General features: G+C 37.3%; 3 protein-coding genes across 3 annotated transcripts; all 3 read left to right on the top strand.

Moving 5' to 3' along the window:
- Positions 1-7,792: 7,792 nt before the first annotated feature.
- LOC111920347 (proline-rich receptor-like protein kinase PERK9) lies at positions 7,793-11,435 on the top strand. The gene is made up of 8 exons (XM_023915918.3): positions 7,793-9,521; positions 9,588-9,992; positions 10,071-10,154; positions 10,232-10,302; positions 10,393-10,469; positions 10,556-10,703; positions 10,776-10,937; positions 11,020-11,435. The coding sequence occupies exons 1-8, from the start codon at positions 8,333-8,335 to the stop codon at positions 11,215-11,217; spliced, it is 2,334 nt and encodes a 777-aa protein (XP_023771686.2). The 5' UTR covers positions 7,793-8,332; the 3' UTR covers positions 11,218-11,435.
- A 152-nt stretch (positions 11,436-11,587) lies between these two features.
- LOC111920349 (uncharacterized) lies at positions 11,588-12,884 on the top strand. Its single transcript, XM_023915920.3, has one exon. It carries the CDS (start codon positions 12,215-12,217, stop codon positions 12,866-12,868), a length of 654 nt encoding a protein of 217 aa, XP_023771688.1. The 5' UTR covers positions 11,588-12,214; the 3' UTR covers positions 12,869-12,884.
- A 152-nt stretch (positions 12,885-13,036) lies between these two features.
- LOC111920348 (uncharacterized) lies at positions 13,037-16,166 on the top strand. The gene is made up of 2 exons (XM_023915919.3): positions 13,037-15,496; positions 15,742-16,166. Exons 1-2 carry the CDS (start codon positions 14,224-14,226, stop codon positions 15,774-15,776), a joined length of 1,308 nt encoding a protein of 435 aa, XP_023771687.1. The 5' UTR covers positions 13,037-14,223; the 3' UTR covers positions 15,777-16,166.
- Positions 16,167-22,289: the final 6,123 nt, after the last annotated feature.

Here is a 22,289-nt window from a genome sequence, read left to right as displayed (position 1 = left end):
CCTTTTGGTAGTAAATCGATGAACGAGGTTTTCGGAAAATCCAATATTTTCTATAAATGGTTTGAAAAGTTCCCAGAGTTGCAGTGCGTTAGTATGTTTCATACTTGAATAATAATGATAAACTTTGTGCTAAAAATAATGTGGAAAACTAAATGCATATATGAATCTCGTAAATCAAACTTGTTTTTATACTTTTTATGTGAGTTTTATAACCATACTATTGACATTGACTGCCTGTAACAACATTCTTCAGGTGTTGTAGTGTTATGACACTTGTCACCCCAGACCTGCCGGTCTAACTATAGCTAATAGTTTAGGTGCGGGGTTGTCAATCTCGTATAGATCTATACACAAGTATCACGCTCTCCCTCCAAGAGATTATGGTATATAATACAGGACTTGAAATGCATACATAAGAGTACGTTGAAGTTTGAATATCTCACATTGCTTGGTATAAATAGATTTACGATAAGAAAGAATTTACTTCATTTGAACGTATTTCGTTTGTCAAGATGTATATGTAAAAATGTATGAATAACTTGCTAACTATACTCATTATAGTTTCTCAAAAAGTATGTTTCCATTTAGTAAAAAATAACTTGGTGATATAATAGCCCATTAAACATAAAGATGTTTGTATCGATACTCTATAAGATAGATATTACATTTACGTTTATAAAATGATACTTTGACTTGTAATGTACTTGTATTCCCCCCCACCCCTAAAACATGAAAAAAAATTGAAAGGTAGGGGTATGAACTCACTCGTTTGGTTTGAAGAGAGGGAGGCTAGAGTTGAGCAGAACTTCGACCGCGGAAAGCTGCGTCTTCGGGCTCTTCGGGGATCTCGGTAGCGTAGAATCTTCGTCGGGGGATCGGGTGCGGAAACCGAGGGCGTCGGGACAACTTCTGGGGCTTGAAAGTGTGAGAGGGTGACTGGGAGTTTGAGAAAGTGTGCAAAAACCCGTAGCTCAAACCCTCTATTTATAGTGCTGGAGGATCGCGTACGCGGGGCGTATCACCGGAGTACGCTGGGCGTACGCGTTACGTGAGGCGTACTTCGGTTACGCGGGGCGTAAAAATGCGTCACGGCTTACGACTCCGGTCTAGCTAGTGTAGAGCACTCGAGCCGATGGGACTTGACACTGGGTCTAGTACGTTGGGCGTAATCTTGGATTACGCTGGGCGTAATCCGGTCTCCCATCTTCTAAATTCCGTAACTCTCGCGTTCGGGCTCCGTTTTTCGCGTTCTTTATACCCACGCGTAGGTGAGATTATGCTCTACAACTTTCATTTAGACTCCGTCGGCTAGTTTTGACTTTATTTTTAATGATATATTTTTAATAGGCCGGGACTGCTAAAGTCCGTTCAAAATTCATAGTTTCTTTATTTGACGTCGGTTTTCGTTTGTCTTTTTATCATTTTACTCCTATCGTGGAGATCTTCAACTCTCATTTAGGTTGCGTTAGCTAAATAACACTCGATCTTCAATTCGAGTTTTTAGCCCTCTACTACTGTTACGAAACTTTGGAAATTCGTAACTTCTTCATACGAGGTCCAATTTGGGCGATCTTTTTATGTATTTTTACAGTTTAACGAACTCTTCATCTTTTGTTTAGATACTTAAGGCTAAAATGCATTTTATTGAAATTTCACTTTTTACGTTAAATAGCGTTTTAACGGTGTGTCGTAAATATACGATTGATTATAATTTCTTCAATATAACCCGGTTTTGAACGTTCTTTACGTTTTTGGAAACCTTGGCACAATATCTAATATTTGATGCATCCCAACTTAGATATTTGAACACTTTATTTTTTAGGTTAATTTAGTTGATTCCAAATAGTTTTCGTTGTATTTGACATTTGAGCGTTACACTGGTTTTGGAAAACTATAGGGTTGTCACAAGTAAAGGGACTCGACGAGTTGCATGGCCAACTTGGTGAGTTCGATGAAGATTGTCGTGCAAGGATTTCTGCATGGACTCGGTGAGTCAGTAAGATGACTCGGCGAGCCAGCTAGGGTTTTCCTGCCATTTTGACATGTATGAACTCGACGAGTTACAGGGAAACTTGATGAGTCAACTGGGGATTTCACGACTTCTCGAGTTCTGGAAGGACTCGACGAATCGGTGAACTACGCTCGACGAGTCGGGTCAACATGGACTATTGACCTTGACCATTGACTTGGACTTTGACCAAGGGTTGACTAGTTGAATTTTGGGGTATTTTGGTAGATTAGAAATTCATGGAAATGGTCTTATGGTAAATATAGGTGGTGGAGTTCGTGACTGTGGTTCGAGAGTTTGAGATTATCACTTCGATTCGAAAGTAGAGAGGTAAGTTATCCTCAATATACTAAGGGGTCGAAGGCACCAATGTTGGTCCATTGGATATGATATCCTAACAGTTGGTATTATGTTGAGTATGAGTTAGTTATGCATGCTAGCTGCTATGCCAGTTTGGTAGATTTGTAGGATTACATGTGTTATTACCTGATTATTTGTATGTACATTAGTTATGTTATATGTCGACATATTATGTGGGTTGGGTTGAGGTTATACTACTCCGTGCGGTAGCCAACAAACCCTAGAGTATTCCATATATGAGTTGAGGGCCGGGCGAGGCATGCCAAACACATATTGAGGACCCATAAGCATTCCAGATACTGGCTGAGGGTTGGGTAGGGCATGTCAGACTCGTACCGTGGGCTCGAGAGCATTCGAGATACAAGCTAAGGGTCGGGGAGGGCATAACAGACTTGTACTGTGGGCTCGGAGGCAATCCAGATGTGAGTTGTGGGCTCGGAAGGCAATCTAGACTCATAATGTGGGCCAGGGGTAATCTAGTATGTAAAGTTGTGGACCCAGTACATGTGTTATTTGTAGTGTATCGGTATTTTGGGGGAACTCACTAAGCTTTCGGATTACAGTTTCAGTTTTTGTTTTAGGTTCATCAGATGATCACTAGAAGGCAAATGCGTGATCGTACAGCTCCTCATGTTTATGACTTGTTTTTGGGATACTCTGATATTATACTATTTTGAAAACAAGTTTTGTAATGATTAATGGTTTTGAAATGTTTTGAAAAAGTTTAAATCTGGCATGATTTTTATGGATGTTACAACTTGCTTGCTTATGAGGTGAGTCTTCTCACTATACTTTCCTGCATTATGTCTTTGTGATTTATGCTATGTATTATTCCAAGCTTATCGAGTTAGGACCGGAGGGTCCACCCGAGTTGTGGGACTGGAGGGCCCCACTGAGACACATTGACCGGAGGGTCTTATTTGAGCATATCCATGAGAGGCTAATGAGATATGTGTGGTATTTTGGAGAAACTCACTAAGCTTTGTGCTTACCTTGTTATGTGTTTCAGTTACTTCTTAGGATCACGGGAAGGCACCAACTTGATTGTACACACACGAGTTGAAGATATGTTTTGGAGGATCCTGGATTGTGTCATAAACAATTTTTGAACATGTGTTTTTGATAACTTGATATTTTTTGGGATTTTTGTGATTGTGCTAATGAGATTAACGTGATTTTAAATGAAAATTTTGTTTGAAAATTTATGGTGTTACAAAAAGTTTAAGCTCCTCATAATTAAGTTTTTCCCACCTTCTTGGATCACATATATCAACAAGCTCTTTAATAGACTTTTGCTCTTATGCCTCTTCTATTTCTACTTCTACATTTTCTTGGTGTTCCACATGCTCTTCAACAGGTTGTTTATGGATAAACTTATCTAAAGCACCAACGTCGGTCTTTATCTTTTCTTCATCTAGTTTTCTATTTTTACGTTTTTGACTACCGGATGGTTGTTTAGACTTCATCACTACAAGTTTATTACTTTCAACTTTCAATATTTAACTAAATACAAAAAACATAATCTGATAATTTGATTTCAAAATCTGATAATCTATTATAATGATATAATCTGATTCAACATTTAGTTAGAATTTAGATTTTCAACATGAAGCCATTCAATCAGACTTCATCATGAAATTTAACAAAATTTCAACATTCAATCACATAAACAATTTCAGATTTCCGATAATAATCACAATTTCAACATTCAATAGAATTTCAACATGAAATCATATAATCGGATTTTTGATTTCAACATACTTTCAACATTCAATCAGTCAATCAGATAAACACCATTCAATTTTAACTGAATTATAGTAAACTAATTAACCGATAATGATTCAACACTTCAAGTTCAACATTATGCTTTGTATTACTGATTTCTATAATGATTCAAGTTTAATTGTTCATCATCCAGTTATAAACTAATAAAGCTATTAATATGAATAATCCATTACCTAATATGAACAATCAATGCTTCTCTTATGTTGCCTTTTAGACTATTGCGATTTGATAATATGCGCTAATTGATTGCCTGATAAAAGCTGATAATCGACGATGGTTGATGAATGCTTCTCTTCGCTGAACCTGCTGTTCTGCGTGTAGACTAAGGATTAGGAACTACCAAGATTTGGGCTACATTTACATGAAAATTTGGGTTGCATCTGAAAATATACTAAAAAAAATTTAGGCGTTAAAAACCAGGCCCTGAGCACAGGTCCTTGCCCCCCCCCCCCCTCCCCTTTTCCATCGGCCTTGCTTACCAGCCTTAGTGATTTTTTTTCTCTCATTTACATTCTCATATTTGGTCATCATAAGTGTCAAATCCTTATTGGTCTAACCTTAAAATAGTTTTTATGAGGATATATAATTTGGAAAAAAGGTAAATATTATTCCTTTTACTAAAAATATACATTGTATTTAATGCAAGGTTGAATTAAATAACCATAAGGGTTTCCGCTAACGCAATATGGGCCATATTAGTGGTAAGAAGGTTAATTTTTTGGTTTAAGATTAGTTGAAACCCGTTTTACTAGTATAAGTTGTATTATAAAAACCCCATAAAGGAGGGCTTTGGACATTTACTGGTTCTACTTGATAAAAATAAGACATGGAGAGAGGGGAAGGTTGTTTGTTAGCAATGAGTTTTTTAATTAAAAAACCTACATCGATATTTAGCTTTAGATCTCCGTCTTTAATCTTTTAATTATAGATAAAGAGAACCAGATAGAAATTTCATTCAGATTGATCTTAGTACTAGAAGGTACTCCTAGAGGAACTAAAAGACTGATCAAATTCAACAAAATTGGGAAAAAACGTAAATAATGGATTCAATGTCTTCCTCTAGAAAACTACATTTCATGACAAAAGCTATTTATAATGCTTACTGACTATCTTCATACATACCTATCTCTCAGTCATAACAATCTCATTGTTCATATTTCTCTCACTTGCCTTTGTAGCCATCACTTTTTGTTGTTGTATTGATGTACCGAAGATCTTGTTAGTTCTATGCTAATGTCAAAGAACAATGATTATTTGGATCTCATTTTGGATTGCTAACATTGGCATGTTAGAAGAAGGGGGTGTTGAAAGGACATACATAATAGAATAATTGACTCGTAATTAACTAACAATAAAATTTTGTGAAAAAATATGATACATGATAATATAGTCATTTTATTTGGATATCGGCCAAAATCGTTATAGAACATTAAATTTTTAACAAAAATTGGAAAAGAAAACATTTTAGGACCAAAAATTTAGGAAGCAACTATACTTGGAGACCTAATGTAATTTACTCATAATCAAATAGACACCTTTTAACTAAATGTTCTCCCCATGTTCGTAAAATTGTGATAAATTTCATGTTGCATCGTTAATGCCTATTATTTCTCTTATAAATGTAATGTTGTACTTGTTTAAGCTAAAATCTTGAAGGTTTATGTGAGGCTCACTATAGAGGGAGAAGACGAAGCTTAACCACAAAATGTCGGAAGGACAAACATTAAACAACTAGGTTGTTGGTGATTTTAGTGTTACTAGGTCATTTTGTATAATTAGAACTTACATGTGAGTTAAGGAGCCTTGTAATTTGTACTCTAATATATGTTTGGGTGTGTGTGGAGTGCACACATGTATAAGATCAAACTAGAAGCCGGTTCGATGACAAGTTGGGGGCCAGGGGACGCCCCTTTGGGAACCATTGATTTCCTCATTAATTCCGGATTCCCTTTACTTGTTTCTAAAGAAACCCATGATGGCTAACCCTAAGATGAAACCCTACATCTCGTTTCTTATATAAACGACTCTTCTCTTGAGGAGAAAGCATGACACCTTTTTAACTCTCGTTTTCTTCATACAAACTTATACACTTCTAGCAATTTGGCTTACGTTTTCTATGTCTAGATTTGTAAGTATCACCTTGAGATTATCCTAGATTGAGTTTCTTGTAACCTATACATATGGTAGAAATATCAGTTCGAAAAATATTTACACGGGTATCCAAATCTCCACTGTAAACCCTACCTAATTTCTAACACAGGTGAAGTCCAAACAGTGCCCACCAAAGACCTTATTAAGTACTACCTAAAGCTCAAGGCACCAAAACACTTAACTACCTAATATCAAGGAACCAGTGAGATTTTGCTCTATTGATATTTGAAAAATCATCTAAGGATAAAACAAGATCCTCCCACCTGATGGTATGATTTTGTTAAATATTATTAAAAACTAGCAAAAACTAGTAAAAAAGAGAATATATTACATTGGTGTTTTGTTAAATATTATTAAAAACTAGCAAAAACTAGTAAAAAAGAGAATATATTACATTGGTGTGAAAGCCAACTAAAGATCACATAACCATCTAACTAACTCCCATATAGTCTTATGGATAGACTAGAAATTAAAAAACAAGATAGTAACAATAGACTCATACAACAAATTTATCCTCAACATGAGTAATTTCACGTTGATTTACCAAATCAAACCACAAGATCCTTGACATTCATCTAACAATATGCTATCAAGATCATAATTAAACATTATTCTATAGAAATGCTACAAGTACTAATTTCACATCAACAAAGCTCCTAATTCAAATTTAAATCATACATACATTTGTTTTTTACATTCTGATATGAGTTAGGTGTTGTTTGTTTTTTCGAAGCTAAAATGTTGAAGTCTGCAGACCACCTCTGCAACTCTCTGTAACAGAAGAGGTAGACCAAACAGGTGCAACATTTAATAAAAAATTTGTTTGTTTTTTAACGTTTGCAGACTGTTATAGTAAGTTAAAGTAATATGTGAAGATGTTTGAAGTGGATGGTCTAGTGTTGCGCCACACAGCACACGCACAACAGTTTTTAAGTCAGAAGTGTTCTGAAAAACAAACAGCTGCGAATGGCCAAATGTTGCACGGTGTAGCAATAAGTGGTCAGAAGATATTTTTAGAAAAAAAAAACAGCACCTTAGAAAGTTACCTATCGGAGTTGTTCGAAGACATCTCTCTCGGAAAGTGGTAATGTTTGTTTTTATCTTGTAGGTTGACTAATCGGAAATGACGGTTTGACTACGACATAAATCATGTTCACTAGTTAAGGCGTGTCTAAAATCTAAAATCTATCAACATTCCAATTTGAATATGTCTTATATATGTATTATTAAGCATCCGGGTTATTTTAGGTACTTTACTTATTAATCAATGATTTTCAATTTCATTACCTAAATCTGAAAGTAAACATTATTAGTTATAAATTATACGTATGACTTTATGTAAGTAAGACATCAAAATTAGAGTTTGAAGACGTTAACGGGGGGTCCTCGAAGAACTATTCAAAGTTTGCTATTTTATGAATTATTAATTATTCAAAAAACGGTTGTTTTGATTAGTCGACGCTGACATTTTGGCGTGTGCAAGTCGCAATCATCCATCGTCTGCTGATCTTGAAGTTTATTTCAAGCAAAACGCCCAAATTTAATATTACTAAACAAAATCAAGAATATTTCCCACTTTTTACCTGACAGTATTAGACACTTGTAGCGCAGTGATTTTGTCACTAGCGTTTTGGATTTTTAGATCTTGCTTCAATGAAACCGCGTTTATACAGTTGATGATTCGAGGAAACTCTTGAAGTCGTCAAATACAAGGGGAAAAGGTAAGATGTCATCTGTTGATTTTGTGGTCGAGATGCTTAAATCTAGTAATAACTCTTCTAGATTCATCTGGGGTTTTTCTCCTGTTGCTTTGATTGTACTGAGATAGATTAATTGCACCGAAGGTGTTTGATGATTTGTCTCTGAGAATGTATTTTGCGTTCAAGACTTAAAGTGATGAACTTGAGACCTAGAGAGTTCAACATTTTGGGATTTGAGCGGATTTATGTATGAGAAATTTGTTGATTACAGAGATTAGATTGTCTATTGTTGCTTGCTTTCGTGTTGTATTTGATTTTGATATTATGAATGGCAAGCTTATCACCGTCGCCAAACTCTCCACCAGTCACCGTTACTCCATTGCCGCCGCCAGCACCTAACTCTAGTCCACCTTCTACTTCATCCCCACCGTCTCAATCGCCTCCTCCTACACCAACCACCCAATCTCCACCCCCTTCAACGTCATCCCCTCCTCCATCATCACCACCGCCGACATCACCTCCTCCGCCAGTTATTTCCCCACCTCCATCAACACCGCCGACCATGTCTGCTCCTCCACCTGTTTCAACCAGTCCACCGCCCAATCCTCCACCGCCATCCTCACCTACTCCACCGACCAATTCTTCACCTCCACCTGCCTCTCCTCCACCTCCGGCAGCCTCTCCTCCACCTCCAGCAACCTCTCCGCCACCAACCAATCCTCCACCTTCAACAACTTCTCCTCCACCGACCAATCCTCCACCTTCAACAACCTCTCCTCCACCTCCAGCAACCTCTCCTCCACCGACCAATCCTCCACCTTCAACAACCTCTCCTCCACCTTCAAGAACCTCTCCTCCACCTCCAGCAACCTCTCCTCCACTGACCAATCCACCACCTTCAACAACCTCTCCTCCACCGACCAGGTCTCCACCTCCATCATCACCTAATCCCCCGTCTAGGTCACCCCCACCACCACGTACACCTTCCACTAGATCCCCACCCTCACTCTCACCCCCACCACCAACTACTTCACCTCCGTTGCCATCTTCTACTCCACCACCAAGGTCACCTCCACCATCATCTTCCAGTCAACCACCACCAGAATCCTCATCCCCACCACCAACAACTACACGTCCACCACCACGTACTCCCCCATCCTCTGAACCTCCTACAAATTCACCACCACCACCACCAGTAACAACCACCCCCCGTCCTGCCACCCCCTCACCACCACCACTAAACACACCCTCCCCTCCTCCTTCACCACCATCACCTTCAACAATCCTCCCCTCCCCTCCAGGAACCCCAAGCAACAACGATTCAAGTCCCAACACCCCATCCAACAATGGAGGCATTAGCACCGGGGGTATAATTGGTATTTCAGCAGTTCTAGCCCTTGTCCTCCTCACAGTCATCATAACAGTCTCATGCTGTATTATCAAACGAAAGAAAAAAATTTCCACACGCAATGAACTCTACAATCTCCCAACCTCAATGACCAATTCACCTAAGTCAGGTACTACATTGCATTCTTAAAATATATATACGAATTTGAAAAAATATTTATAATTTATAATGACAGATTCAGGTCTACTAAAGATCCACACATCAGAAAACGGAAACCAATCTGCAAACCAATTCATATACACTCCACCAGACACAGGTGGATTAACAAACTCAAGACCAAAGTTGACATACCAAGATCTTTTCAATGCAACAAATGGATTTTCAATTGAGAATCTTTTAGGGTCAGGTGGATTTGGTTATGTATACAAAGGGTGTTTGGTTGATGGGACTGAAGTAGCAGTTAAGGAGTTAAAAATTGGAGGTGGACAAGGGGAACGTGAGTTCACTGCTGAGGTGGAAATTATTGGTCGAATACATCATCGTTATTTAGTCTCACTTGTTGGATATTGTGTCTCTGAAAACAACAGATTGCTTGTTTACGAATATGTCCCTAACAACACACTTTACTTCCATCTTCATGGTATATTCTCCTTCATCTAATTATCCACATACATTTTGTCACTTATTTAGTTAAGTTCTGAATTAATGACTTTTGTAGGGTCAGAGGTGGTTTTGGATTGGTCAACTCGTGTGAAGGTTGCATCTGGTGCAGCAAGGGGTATTGCTTACCTGCATGAAGATTGTAAGTAAACAATTTTTTTTTCTTTTTTTTGTTATATTTTTTTATACATTAAAATTCAATCTTATATTGTTATATAGGTCATCCACGAATTATTCATCGAGACATCAAATCATCAAATATTCTACTAGATAAAAACTTCGAAGCTAGGGTACATCTTTTTCTTTTCAATTTTTTTTTATCTACTTTTGTTTTCAAGAATCGGTTATTTATTTATTTTTAAAACTTCCTTACTTCACAGGTTTCTGATTTTGGGCTAGCGAAATTAGCTGCAGATTTAGGTACTCATATAACAACACGCGTTATGGGAACTTTTGGGTATGCATTTAGCCATTTAGTTTAATTAAAGTGTTCAACTACTTGTCAAAAGGGCAAAATGGTAATTTTGTTTAAATGAATTCCAGATACATGGCGCCAGAATACGCATCAAGTGGGAAATTAACCGAGAAATCTGACGTGTATTCTTTCGGGGTTGTTCTCTTGGAGCTAATCACAGGGCGAAAACCCGTAGATGCATCTCAACCTTTAGGAGATGAAAGTCTCGTTGAATGGGTAAATAAATATTTGATAATTTTTTTTTTTTTTTAACTTTTTATATATTACTAATATTCATAAGTTTTACAGGCTAGACCTTTGCTTAGTCATGCACTTGAAACCGAAGACTTTGAAGTATTAGTAGACCCAAAGCTTGGAACAAACTATGTTGCAAAAGAGATGTTTCACATGATTGAAGCTGCAGCTGCATGTGTACGACACTCTGCTGCAAAAAGACCTCGCATGGGACAAGTAATACACAAATAAATGAAACCCCATTAATTACTATTTTTATATCAATTAAAAAAATAAAAAATCATTTAAATTTTTACAGATAGTGAGAGCATTCGAGAGCATGGAGACTGAAGATCTAAGCAACGGAATGCGAGTTGGAGAAAGTGAAATATTTAACTCTGCACAACAATCCGCAGAGATAAGACTTTTTAACAGAATGGCATTTGGAAGTCAAAATTACAGCACAGATTTTTTTACTCAAGGTAGTGTTGGCCCTAATGGTAGTAACGAAAGGTAAAAAGTAAAAACTGAGACTTTTTTTTATACTTTTCAATTTTCACCAGCCATGGTTAGGGTTCTGTATGTAGGCTCCATAGTCAGATAGTGTATAGTATGCTTATTTATTTCTTTTTAAAGCTGCACATTCTTGAGTCCTGTAAGTAAACATGTGTAGGGTTACTTTACCCTGATCCCATTCTTTTGGTTAATTTATTATAAGTGCAGTTTTTTTTTTAATAGCATTTGTATTTTTTATCATTTTATTGCTTTAGTCACTTGACAGTTTTGATGTAATTATTAAGTTATAATTTTTTTGACCGTATTATTTTCCCATGTTAGCGGTTTTGATAACTTGGAGTATAAAAAAAACGTACTTTTACCATTTTATTGATTTATAGAACAATTTTTTTTATGACGTGTACTTTTAAATCTACTTTTTATTGACTAGGCTTCCCAAGTCTAAACTATGTATTTTGAAATGTATTTATGACAAATTATCAAGTGATGATGTTTAAGAATGTTGTTGATTTTATAAGGCAACAATGTTTGTAGTGGTTTGCTTATTGCTTATGTTATGTATATTGAGTTGATACACCTTTGTGATATTCCTTTTGGAACGTTTTTCTAAACTTTGGTCATTTTGTAAAACATTGGGACTTTATTTTCCACGAGCGTCTTTAGTGTTTTGAAAATACATTTTAAACTGTTCAAAAACATTTTGACCCATACGAAAGGCGTTTAAATTAGGGATTACAAAAAAAAAAAAAAAAAAAAAAAAAAAAAAAAAAAAAGGTGAAATCGCTAGTTCGCTGCCATTTGTTCATAGTGGTTGTATTTGGGTAAATGAAGATTTGGTGGGTACCTAAAATTTGAGAATGAATAACTCCACATGTAATTCCAAGTTGAATAATTTTAAGTAAATAAATTCAAATTATATGTTAATAAAACAAAATAATCCATAAAAAGGGGGACAAGATCCGCCCTAAAATCAACCAAAATCGGGAGGTAACCCACCAATGGAAGCAACGAAACAAAGGCTATCAAACTATTCCATTCACACAACTACATGTTTGCTTACACTCTACTCTTTGTTTCCACCATTTTTAACACCATCTTCCAAGAAAAGAGAGAACCCATTTTCATCAAAAAGCAATGACTCCATTTCTTCCATTTCTTTTTTCCTCTTCCCCTTCCTTCATTTTCAAACCATGGAACAACAAGATTGGAACATGATTGGTGCTGATTGTCTTGTCTTATCTTGTTGTTGTCAATGCTTGATGCTACAACTTCTAGTTTTCTTCTTGCTAAAGCTTCCCACCAAATTGCTCAAGAGAACAATACGATACATCAAGAGAAAGTTTACGGACCAAATGCGTCATGGTGGGAAAGTAGTGGGGGTGAAAGTGGCACGTTGCGCAAAAGAAGTTGTCGGGTGTCAGAAACCAAGAGACTTGATGAAGGGTCGAGCTGATCAAGTTGAGAGTTCTCGAATCGATGGGTGTATGGAGGAGGTTGAAGAGGTGTTGGAGGAGTTCTCTAGAAATGGTGAGTTTGGATTTGGGAGTTTTTGGAAAGGTAATAATGATGTTGAAGTTTATTTTCCAACGTGTCTTGTAAAACAAGAACTTGGGTGTCATGATCATGTTTTTGGCTCTTTTAGGGTGCATTAATATGTTGATTTGATTATTACATATAGTATCTTGCTAACATGATATATGTAAATTGACTTGTTAAGTTTAAAACAATATGCTTTTTACAATCTGTGATTAGCATATTTATGATTATTTATTTAAAACTATACATTTTTGTTACAAAAAATATTGTAGTAGTGGATTAATAGATGGTAAAAAGATTATACAAACATGAAATCTATACGTGAGAGAAGTTTTGCATTTTTTGAACATTTTTTATATCATTTTAAGTTGTTAATGAGATTTTTTTAATAATAATAGTTACTATAAATAATGCATATCTTATATTATGTGATTGTAAATTGTAATAAATCAGATTAATAAATTGAAATGATGACAATGAAAATAAAAATACAGAACTTAAATTGTTTATCTAAATAAAATAGGATGTAAAGAAAGTTTGCTACATGTACTATTTTTACTCTTATTAAAATAACCTGATCCAGTGATCCTTATTTCCAAGTCCCAACTATCCATCTTGTCCCCAACGGGTCAACCCGGGTCCTACCTACCCGACCCATCAAACTTTACTAATTTACAACTTTTACCCAACTTCAAACTTTTGCTGCAAATTTGCTTATGTATACAAAAATGCCCCCTTTTTCTTATAACTTTGTTTTTGTGTGATTTTTTTTGAACTTACTCTTTTTACAAAAAATATTTACAACTTATTTTAAAGTATTTTTACAACTTTGGTTTTACAGAGTCGTTTTTTTAAGAAGTTATTTCTACAACCTTTTTTACAACTTCGGTTCTTTGACTTTACAAATTGTTAGAAATTTATTTTCTAATTTTTTTTTATATTCTTGTTTTCATGCATGTAAGATTTCAAAGACATAAAAAAACATTTTTTTTTAAATATACGTTTTCACAATCCAAAAGGATATACACAATTTTCCATAGCATCACGAATTTCTAACTCTAGTTATTTACTATTGTGTATTAACTGAACATTTTACTATTATTTACTATTGTGTATGGGTTAAGGGAAGTTTGTATTTAACATAACTATTATTTTTTACTCTTGGAAAAATTTAGAGTTACTTAGGATATATTGTGTCTCTTATTGTGTCTCTAAGATACTGTCTATTAGTGTGTCTAGGCTCAAAGGAAATTTGTATTTAACAAGATTATACCGGTAAAATAAGCTTTAACGATATTTTATGTATATTTTAAACAATGTTTGTAAGTCATTATTGTTAACGTATATATTTTTATGTACTTTCTATGTATTTAGTTGAGTAGCCCATATGTGGCCCTTGGCCCATTGATGTATATTTGTATAAATACGTTTTATGATGTAATGGATTGCATGGGATTTTAATCACAATTACATGGTATCAGAGAACCCTAGCCGCTTAGTTATCTCTCCTTTTTCTTCCTATTCTCGATTTTGTTTCCCTCCCTTTCTTGCATCAATCATGACGAGCAGTGATTCATCCTCTTCTGCCTCTCTTCTTGACAAACCTTCTTCCTCCATTAACATCAAACATGCAGTTCCGCTAGTTCTTGATCTTGAAAGAATGAATTATGACATATGGCGTGAGCTGTTTGAAACTCATTGCAAGGGATACGGTCTCTCCAAACATCTTCTTCCCACCACCGACAAGTCTCCTGAACCCACTGAAGAATGGGAACGTTTGGACTCCATTGTCAAATCTTGGATCTACAGCAAGCTGTCCCAACCTCTTCTCCACATGATTCTAAAGAAAAACTCATCTGCATATGGCGTTTGGAACCGCCTGGAACTACTTTTCCGAGAAAATAAGCATACTACCTCCATCCAACTTGACAGTGAGATCCGAAACATCAGTCAAGGAGACTCATCTATCAGTGATTATTGTTCTCGTATCAAGACTCTTGCTGATTTGCTTGAAAATCTAGAAAATTCGGTCCCTGAGATCAATCTCGTTTCCTATGCTCTCAATGGGTTGTCTACCAAATATAATTACATTGCTATTACCATACGACATCGTGATCCTCTACCCTCCTTCATGAAAATGCGGTCCATGTTATTGATTGAAGAACGCCAAATACTTCCATATCAGCAGCGACAAACTACTCTCACTCCCACTCATTCTGACCACGGCTCTTCTCCCATAATTCTCGCCACTGATGGCAACTCCAACTCATCCAATCAGTGTAACTATTACCGTGGCGGTCGATCTGGTGGCCGGAATGGCCGTGGCGGTCGAGGAGGTCGCAATGGCAACAGGTTTACTGGGGGTTCACGTCAGCAACAATATCCGGCGGCTGTACCTTCTGGTTGGGGGTACGGCTGGTACCCTCTGTCGCATCATGACCAGGCTCAACCTGGTCTTCTACCGAGTCCATCAGCAATGTTGCAACAGCCTTTGGCCCAACCTCAATCAGCCCACATGCCTCTTCTTCCAGGTGGGCCACAGCAAGAAGCCCAACATCATCAGTTTTTTGGGTCACCTGCTCTCTCCAACCCTCATCCTCAAGCGTTGATCAGCCACCCTCCACATATGTTTCAACAACCAACGAGTATTCCACAAGCATTCCAAACCACTTCCATGGTTGATCCGGGTACTGGAGGGTGGTACATGGATACAGGAGCTACCACCCATCTTCATCAAGATGCAGGTATACTTACTAAACCTTCCAATAAGCATAATTTTTCTTCATCGGTTTTAGTTGGTAATGGATCTTCGATACCCGTGAGTAATGTCGGTCATTCCACTCTTCCTTATCAAAATCCGTATCGTACTCTTGTTTTGAAAAATGTTTTAATCACACCTCAAATCATTAAAAACCTTAAATTTGTTCGTTCCTTTACTCGTGAAAATTCGTGTTCAATTGAATTTGACTCGTTTGGTTTTTCTGTGAAGGATTTACAAACCAAACAAGTTCTCATGCAATGTAATAGCAGCGGAGATCTTTATCCTGTCACCACTCCATCTCCTCAAGCACTTCTCACTATTGCTCCGCTTTTTTGGCATCACCGTCTTGGTCATCCCGGTCATCATGTCTTCAAGCATTTAGTTGATAATCATTTTATTTCCTGTTCGTCAAATAAAATTTCTACTTTATGTGAACCTTGTCAACTTGGGAAACATGTTACCGTTTAATATCTCAAATTTTGTTTCATTATTTCCGTTCCATATAATACACTCCGATGTGTGGACCTCGCCGATTGCAAGTTATAGTGGTATTAAATATTATGTACTCTTTCTTGACAATTATTCTCATTTTGTTTGGATTTATCCCTTACGTGCAAAATCTAAAGTTTTTTCCAAATTTATTCATTTTCGTGCTCTTGTTAAAAATCAATTTAATGCCGACATCAAACAATTTCAATGTGACAACGGAGGTGAATACAATAATCAACAATTCCAAAACCTTTGTGACACTCATGGTATTAAAATGCTTTTTTCCTGCCCACACACATCTCCACAAAATGGAAAGTCGGAACGTATGATACGCACCATAAACAATGTTGTTCATACTCTTCTTTTTCATGCTCGTCTTCCACCCGAATATTGGGTTGAAGCCTTACATATGGCAGAACACCTTCTCAACATCCTTCCCTCCACCATTCTTAACAATGACACTCCCTTTTTCAAACTCTATAACAAAATCCCTACCTATCACCACCTTCGGGTTTTTGGATGTCTATGTTTCCCGCATGTTGAGTCTCCTCACAAACTCTCTCCTCGATCTACACCATGCGTTTTTCTTGGATATCCTTCCACTCATAAAGGATATCGATGTCTTGATCTTCACTCTAAGAAAATAATCATATCCAGACATGTTGTGTTTGATGAAACCGTGTTTCCTTTTGGCTCTATGACTCCTAACTCTGCTCCTTCGTATTCTTTTCTCGAGGATCACAACCCCCTGATTATAACTCCCGAGCCATCATCGTCTCTAAATACTCACACCATTTCCCCTCCTGACTCTCCATCTCCATCTCTTGGCTCTCCTTCTTCTTCTGCCGAGAGCCCTCCTATTCCAACTGATGTTACTTCTCCTCCTCCAGATATCATTGTTCAACTTGATCCAACGGTTTCTACTCATCCCATGGTCGCTAGGCTACAACGTGGTATTAAGAAACCTATTCAACGCCTAAATCTCCATATTGACTCTGAGTCTCCTCTTCCTCGTACTTACTCACAAGCCTTTGAAGATCCGAACTGGCTCCAAGCTATGCAAGAAGAATATATGGCTTTAATGGAAAACAAAACATGGACCCTTGTTCCTCGTCCTACAAATGCGAACATTATTAATTGTATATGGCTTTTTAAAAAGAAGTTGACTGCCAATGGTACTCTTTCTTGCTACAAGGCTCGTCTTGTTGCAAATGGACGAAGTCAGCGACCCGGAATAGATTGTGATGAAACTTTCAGCCCTGTTGTTAAACCTACCACCATTCGTACCATCCTGAGCATTACAGTCACTCATAAGTGGCCTATACGACAACTTGATGTAAAAAATGCTTTTCTTCATGGTCATCTTCAAGAGACAGTCTATATGTAACAACCTTCTGGTTTTCGTGACCCGTCTCGGCCTCATCATGTATGTCTTCTTCAGAGATCACTTTATGGTCTCAAACAGGCACCGAGGGCATGGTTTCAGCGCTTTACAACATTTATTTCTCGTATTGGTTTTACTAATAGCAGGTGTGATTCATCTTTGTTTATCTACATACGGGGTACCCACATTGCATACTTACTTCTCTATGTGGACGATATTGTTCTCACTGGTAATTCTGCACAGCTTTTGTCTCATATTACATCCATACTTGGGACTGAGTTTTCCATGTCTAATCTTGGTGATCTCCATTATTTTTTGGGTATCTCGGCTGTTAGAACTGCCGACGGTTTATTTCTGTCTCAACGAAAATATGCCATGGAGATACTAGATCGTGCATCTATGCTCAACTGCAAATCTGTATCTACCCCTGCTGACTTGTCTGCTAAGTTTGATGGTTCGGGGCCTCCTGTCCAAGACCTTACTCTATATCGTAGTCTGGCAGGTGCACTTCAATATCTCACATTCACTCGGCCTGACATTACATATTCAGTTCAATAGGTTTGTCTTTACATGCATGATCCTCGTGAGCCTCACTTCACAGCCTTGAAGCGCATTTTACGCTATGTTCGTGGTACACTTGATCATGGTCTTCAGATTTTTAGCTCTCACTCTCAAGACATTGTTGCCTACTCGGATGCCGACTGGGCTGGCTGTCCTGTCACTCGACGTTCTACTTCTGGTTACTGTGTATTTTTAGGACACAATCTTCTTTCCTGGTCTTCTAAACGTCAACACACTATCTCCAAGTCTAATGCCGAGGCAGAGTATCGCGGTGTTGCTAATGCAGTTGCAGAAACATGTTGGATACGTAATTTACTTCTTGAGCTTCATTATTCTACCCATCGGGTTACTCTTGTTTATTGCGACAATGTCAGTGTTGTTTATATGTCTCAGAATCCAGTTCAACATCAACGAACCAAACATATTGAGATTGATCTTCATTTTGTTCGTGACATGGTCGCTACGGGTCAGGTTCGTGTGCTTCATGTTCCCTCCAAGTCACAATATGCAAATATCTTTACGAAAAGTCTTCCTTCGAGTTTGTTCCTTGATTTTCGGTCCAACTTGAACGTTCGTGATCCTACGCTCGTTCAAACTGCGGGGGGCTGTTAACGTATATATTTTGATGTACTTTCTATGTATTTAGTTGAGTAGCCATATGTGGCCCTTGACCCATTGATGTATATTTGTATAAATACGTTTTATGATGTAATGGATTGCATGAGATTTTAATCACAATTACAATTATCCTTACAAACATTAAAATGAAAAAAAAAAAAAAAAAAAAAAAAAAAAAAAAAAACCTTGAATGAGTAGTATAAAATATTTTATTAGCAATTCATGATATTAATCCTTTTATATATGCATTACAAAGATTTTAATTATGACAAGTCAAGGATTAAAAGTGAATTTCATTTATAACAGCATATTAACCAAGTTGACGATAAAACAGTCACAATTCAAACCGAAGAATTACAAGGCCAATACATTTATTTGGTATACTGTTCTTATTTCCAATAAAATAAATTATCTAATAGCCCAAGTGAATATGTTACAGCAAAAAGGCTTAAAAAAAATAACTTAGTGTCCTGTTTAGAATTATTAGAGTCCTATCGCAAAACCACGACTAAAGTGGCTAAAAAATGACAGCACAACCCATTTCCAAGAAGCCCAACCATAATGGCCCGCCTTTTTGACTGTAATGTTAGCCCTTTTCACGGTAGCCCTATGTTGGCCAAATAGTAGCCCTGGGAACCTGGGTTGAAGCAGTATTACCACCCGAAATGAAAAAAAAAAAAAAACGGTCTAATAAAAAACGAAATGGAGCCGGTCTAAAATGAGACCGCATCGAAAATACTGGAACGGTCTGATGCTGTCCAACTCGAAAAAAGAATTGACTATTTTGAAACCGGTCCAAGACTTACACGAGATTGATCTCAGAAAAGACCGGAACAAAAAATTTATATACACATAATTATTTTGTTAATTATATATTTTTTAATCACACATCACCAAACTTCTTCCTTCATTATTTTATTAAATAACTAATGTACCATTTTTATTAAACATTAATGTATCATTTGGTGTTAATCACACTTTGTTAACGGAAAATTTTGAACCCAAAAACAAAAATCCAAAAAAAAAAAAAACAGAAACATAACCGAAAAAAACAAACGCAGATACTGTGGGACCGATTCCAAAAAGACTGGATCAAAAAGGGTTGATCTAAAAAAACTGAACTATTCTGAGATCAATCTGAGACCATTCTAGTACTGCCAATATGTATATCTAATTATACGTATGGGGAATTCAAGTATAAAATCGGTATTTTGAGCATAAAATTTTAATTATTTAATACAATTCAGATATATATATATATATATATATATATATATAACGATGTAAATTTTTCAAAACGAATTTTTCTCATTTTAAACACAAAATATCTCAAATCATCATTCTCAAAATCACAAGTGTCTCAAATGTCAATAATAAAACATAAATCCCAGAATCATAAAACAACTCCTCACAAGTGTGTACAATCACGCCGGTGTCTTGCCGCGATCCTCAGAACTACCTGAAACACATAACACATAACACGGTAAGCGCACAGCTTAGTGAGTTCCTCAAAATATCACACACAACTCATTAGCCACTCGAGGCTATAGCTCAATGAGACTCTCCGGTCAATGTGTCTTAGTGGGTCCCTCCGGTCCCACAACTCAGATGGACCCTCCGGTCCCTCAACTCATCATCTTAATATAATACACAGAAAGCATAACACAAGCAAATAGCAGGATATCTCATTACACAGATCATACACATAAGACCCTCTGGTCACACAAAAATTACCACTCAAGGTAAGTATAATGAGAAGACTCACCTCGTAAGCTAATGGATGAAAATCTCGCACTCGGGATCTCGATCTCTACCTACTGGTCTAGCCTCTGCCTAACACATAATAACTATCCTTAATTAATATTGGCCCTCAAGAAGCTAGACTAACCCTTCTTCAACTCACAAAAGGGTAAAAGACCATTTTACCCCTCAAGAAGCTAGACTAACCCTTCTTCAACTTAATCTTGACCAAACCCTAAAAGTCAACAGCAGGGAGTACGTTGCGCGTTCCAACTCACTACACTAGGCGTACTCGGCTGCTTACAGAATCGGGGGTGCTCGACCCCTACGCTGCGCGTACTGGGGTTACGCCCAGTGTACGCCCCATTTTCACTCTTCTCCAAACCTAAGGAGGAGAAGAAGAAGAAGTTGGTCGTCACCCGCAAGGAACTTCTCTCTTTGCAATCCAAAGTCAACCAAATTTTGGCCGCAGTCACAATCAGCCAACCGCAGAACACAGAGCTTCTGACCCCGCAGGCTCTAGCTGATATAGTTGAAAGAGTGGAAACCAGAGAAAAATTAACCGTAAAACGCATCCTTCTGAAAATTGAAATGGGTATTTGAGTCCCGGATAACAACCGCATTGTTGATCACAAAGAATTCCTATCAACCGCAGACAAACTTGTGAAGGAGGTCACGCACTCAAGAGATCAAGTCTACACTTGCCAGTCAAGCCACTCACTCCAAGCAGCTGGTAGAAGAAACCCACAATGCTTATGAGTCAGCCGTTACGGTCCTCCAATCCACCATCAAAAACTTAAGGCACTCTGTCTCTGCTCATCCTCATACGAATGAAATTCTCAAGCTCACTAAGGAAATTCACCAACTTCTCTTCAACATTGAAATCCCCAATAATCTTCAAGTCTCAAAGTTAATCAAGTCCTAGTTCAACACCACTTTCTCCAAGATCAATGGACTCAAGCAGTAGTTTGACGATCTACGAGTGTTTGATCCCTCAAATGGGGGAAGTGATCATAGTCCTTTCAATCAATAACAAGATCCATCTCATTCCAAAACCCCTTCGGTTCATCAGTCTCCTCTAAGAACTCAACTTCCTCCTACTACGGATCAAAACAAGCCACTAAATCCACAAACTTCACCGCAACCATCTCCCAAACAAAACACTCCACTACAACATGATCAACATCAACATCATGAAACTCCACCGCACTTTAAGAATCTTGAGCCCATAATGTCATCAGAACATTCGGATGACTCTCCAGCTACAGTCCAAAGGAAGAAAGATTGGAGAGCTGCTAAGTTCGCTGAGCAGATATAGAGAGAACATGGTTTTGATACAACCATGGATGAATCACTAATTAACTCTTGGGTTAATCCCATCCAAAGGCTCCTCGATGATGATTACAAACCATGGATGACCTTTGTTGAGCCCCCATCTGATGGATATTGGGATGTCCAAATCTCTCCCCACTCAAATATTTCATTCCAATTACCGCAATACACAAGCTGACCTGAAAACAACTTGAAGTGACTTTAGCTTCGGTTCAAAGGTCCAAGTATACAACTGATGAAGTAAAATTCGAGATCACGAGGAAAATTAATTGGCTGGGAGAAGTGAGGAAGTTTTGGTGGCTCCTCATCAAATTCTTGAATTTGGATAAGTAAAGAATAAATTTTTAAAGGTCACTTTAGGGGAAAATGTTGTTACATAAAGTGACCCTCTAAACTAATCCGCAATCATTCTGTCATCCGCAATCAACCTTGTCACCGCAACGGAGTTTTTCCTACCGCATTTGAAGTTTAGTTTTGAACCACAACCTCTCTACTGCAGTGAAGATTTCTGTTACATCAACTGACTTGTTGTATTAGCATTGTATTGTCCAGTGAACCTTGCACGGTCACTTAGAAGTCAGTAGTTTATTATAGTTTATTCTTGATGTAATTTTATGGAACTCTATAAATAGAGTCTCCATCTTCACGTTTC

The sequence above is a fragment of the Lactuca sativa genome, chromosome 3, assembly GCF_002870075.4.
Source record: "Lactuca sativa cultivar Salinas chromosome 3, Lsat_Salinas_v11, whole genome shotgun sequence".
Classification (NCBI taxonomy): Eukaryota; Viridiplantae; Streptophyta; class Magnoliopsida; order Asterales; family Asteraceae; genus Lactuca; species Lactuca sativa.
Note: the sequence above shows the minus strand (reverse complement) of the source record. Positions and strands in the feature narration are given on the sequence as shown.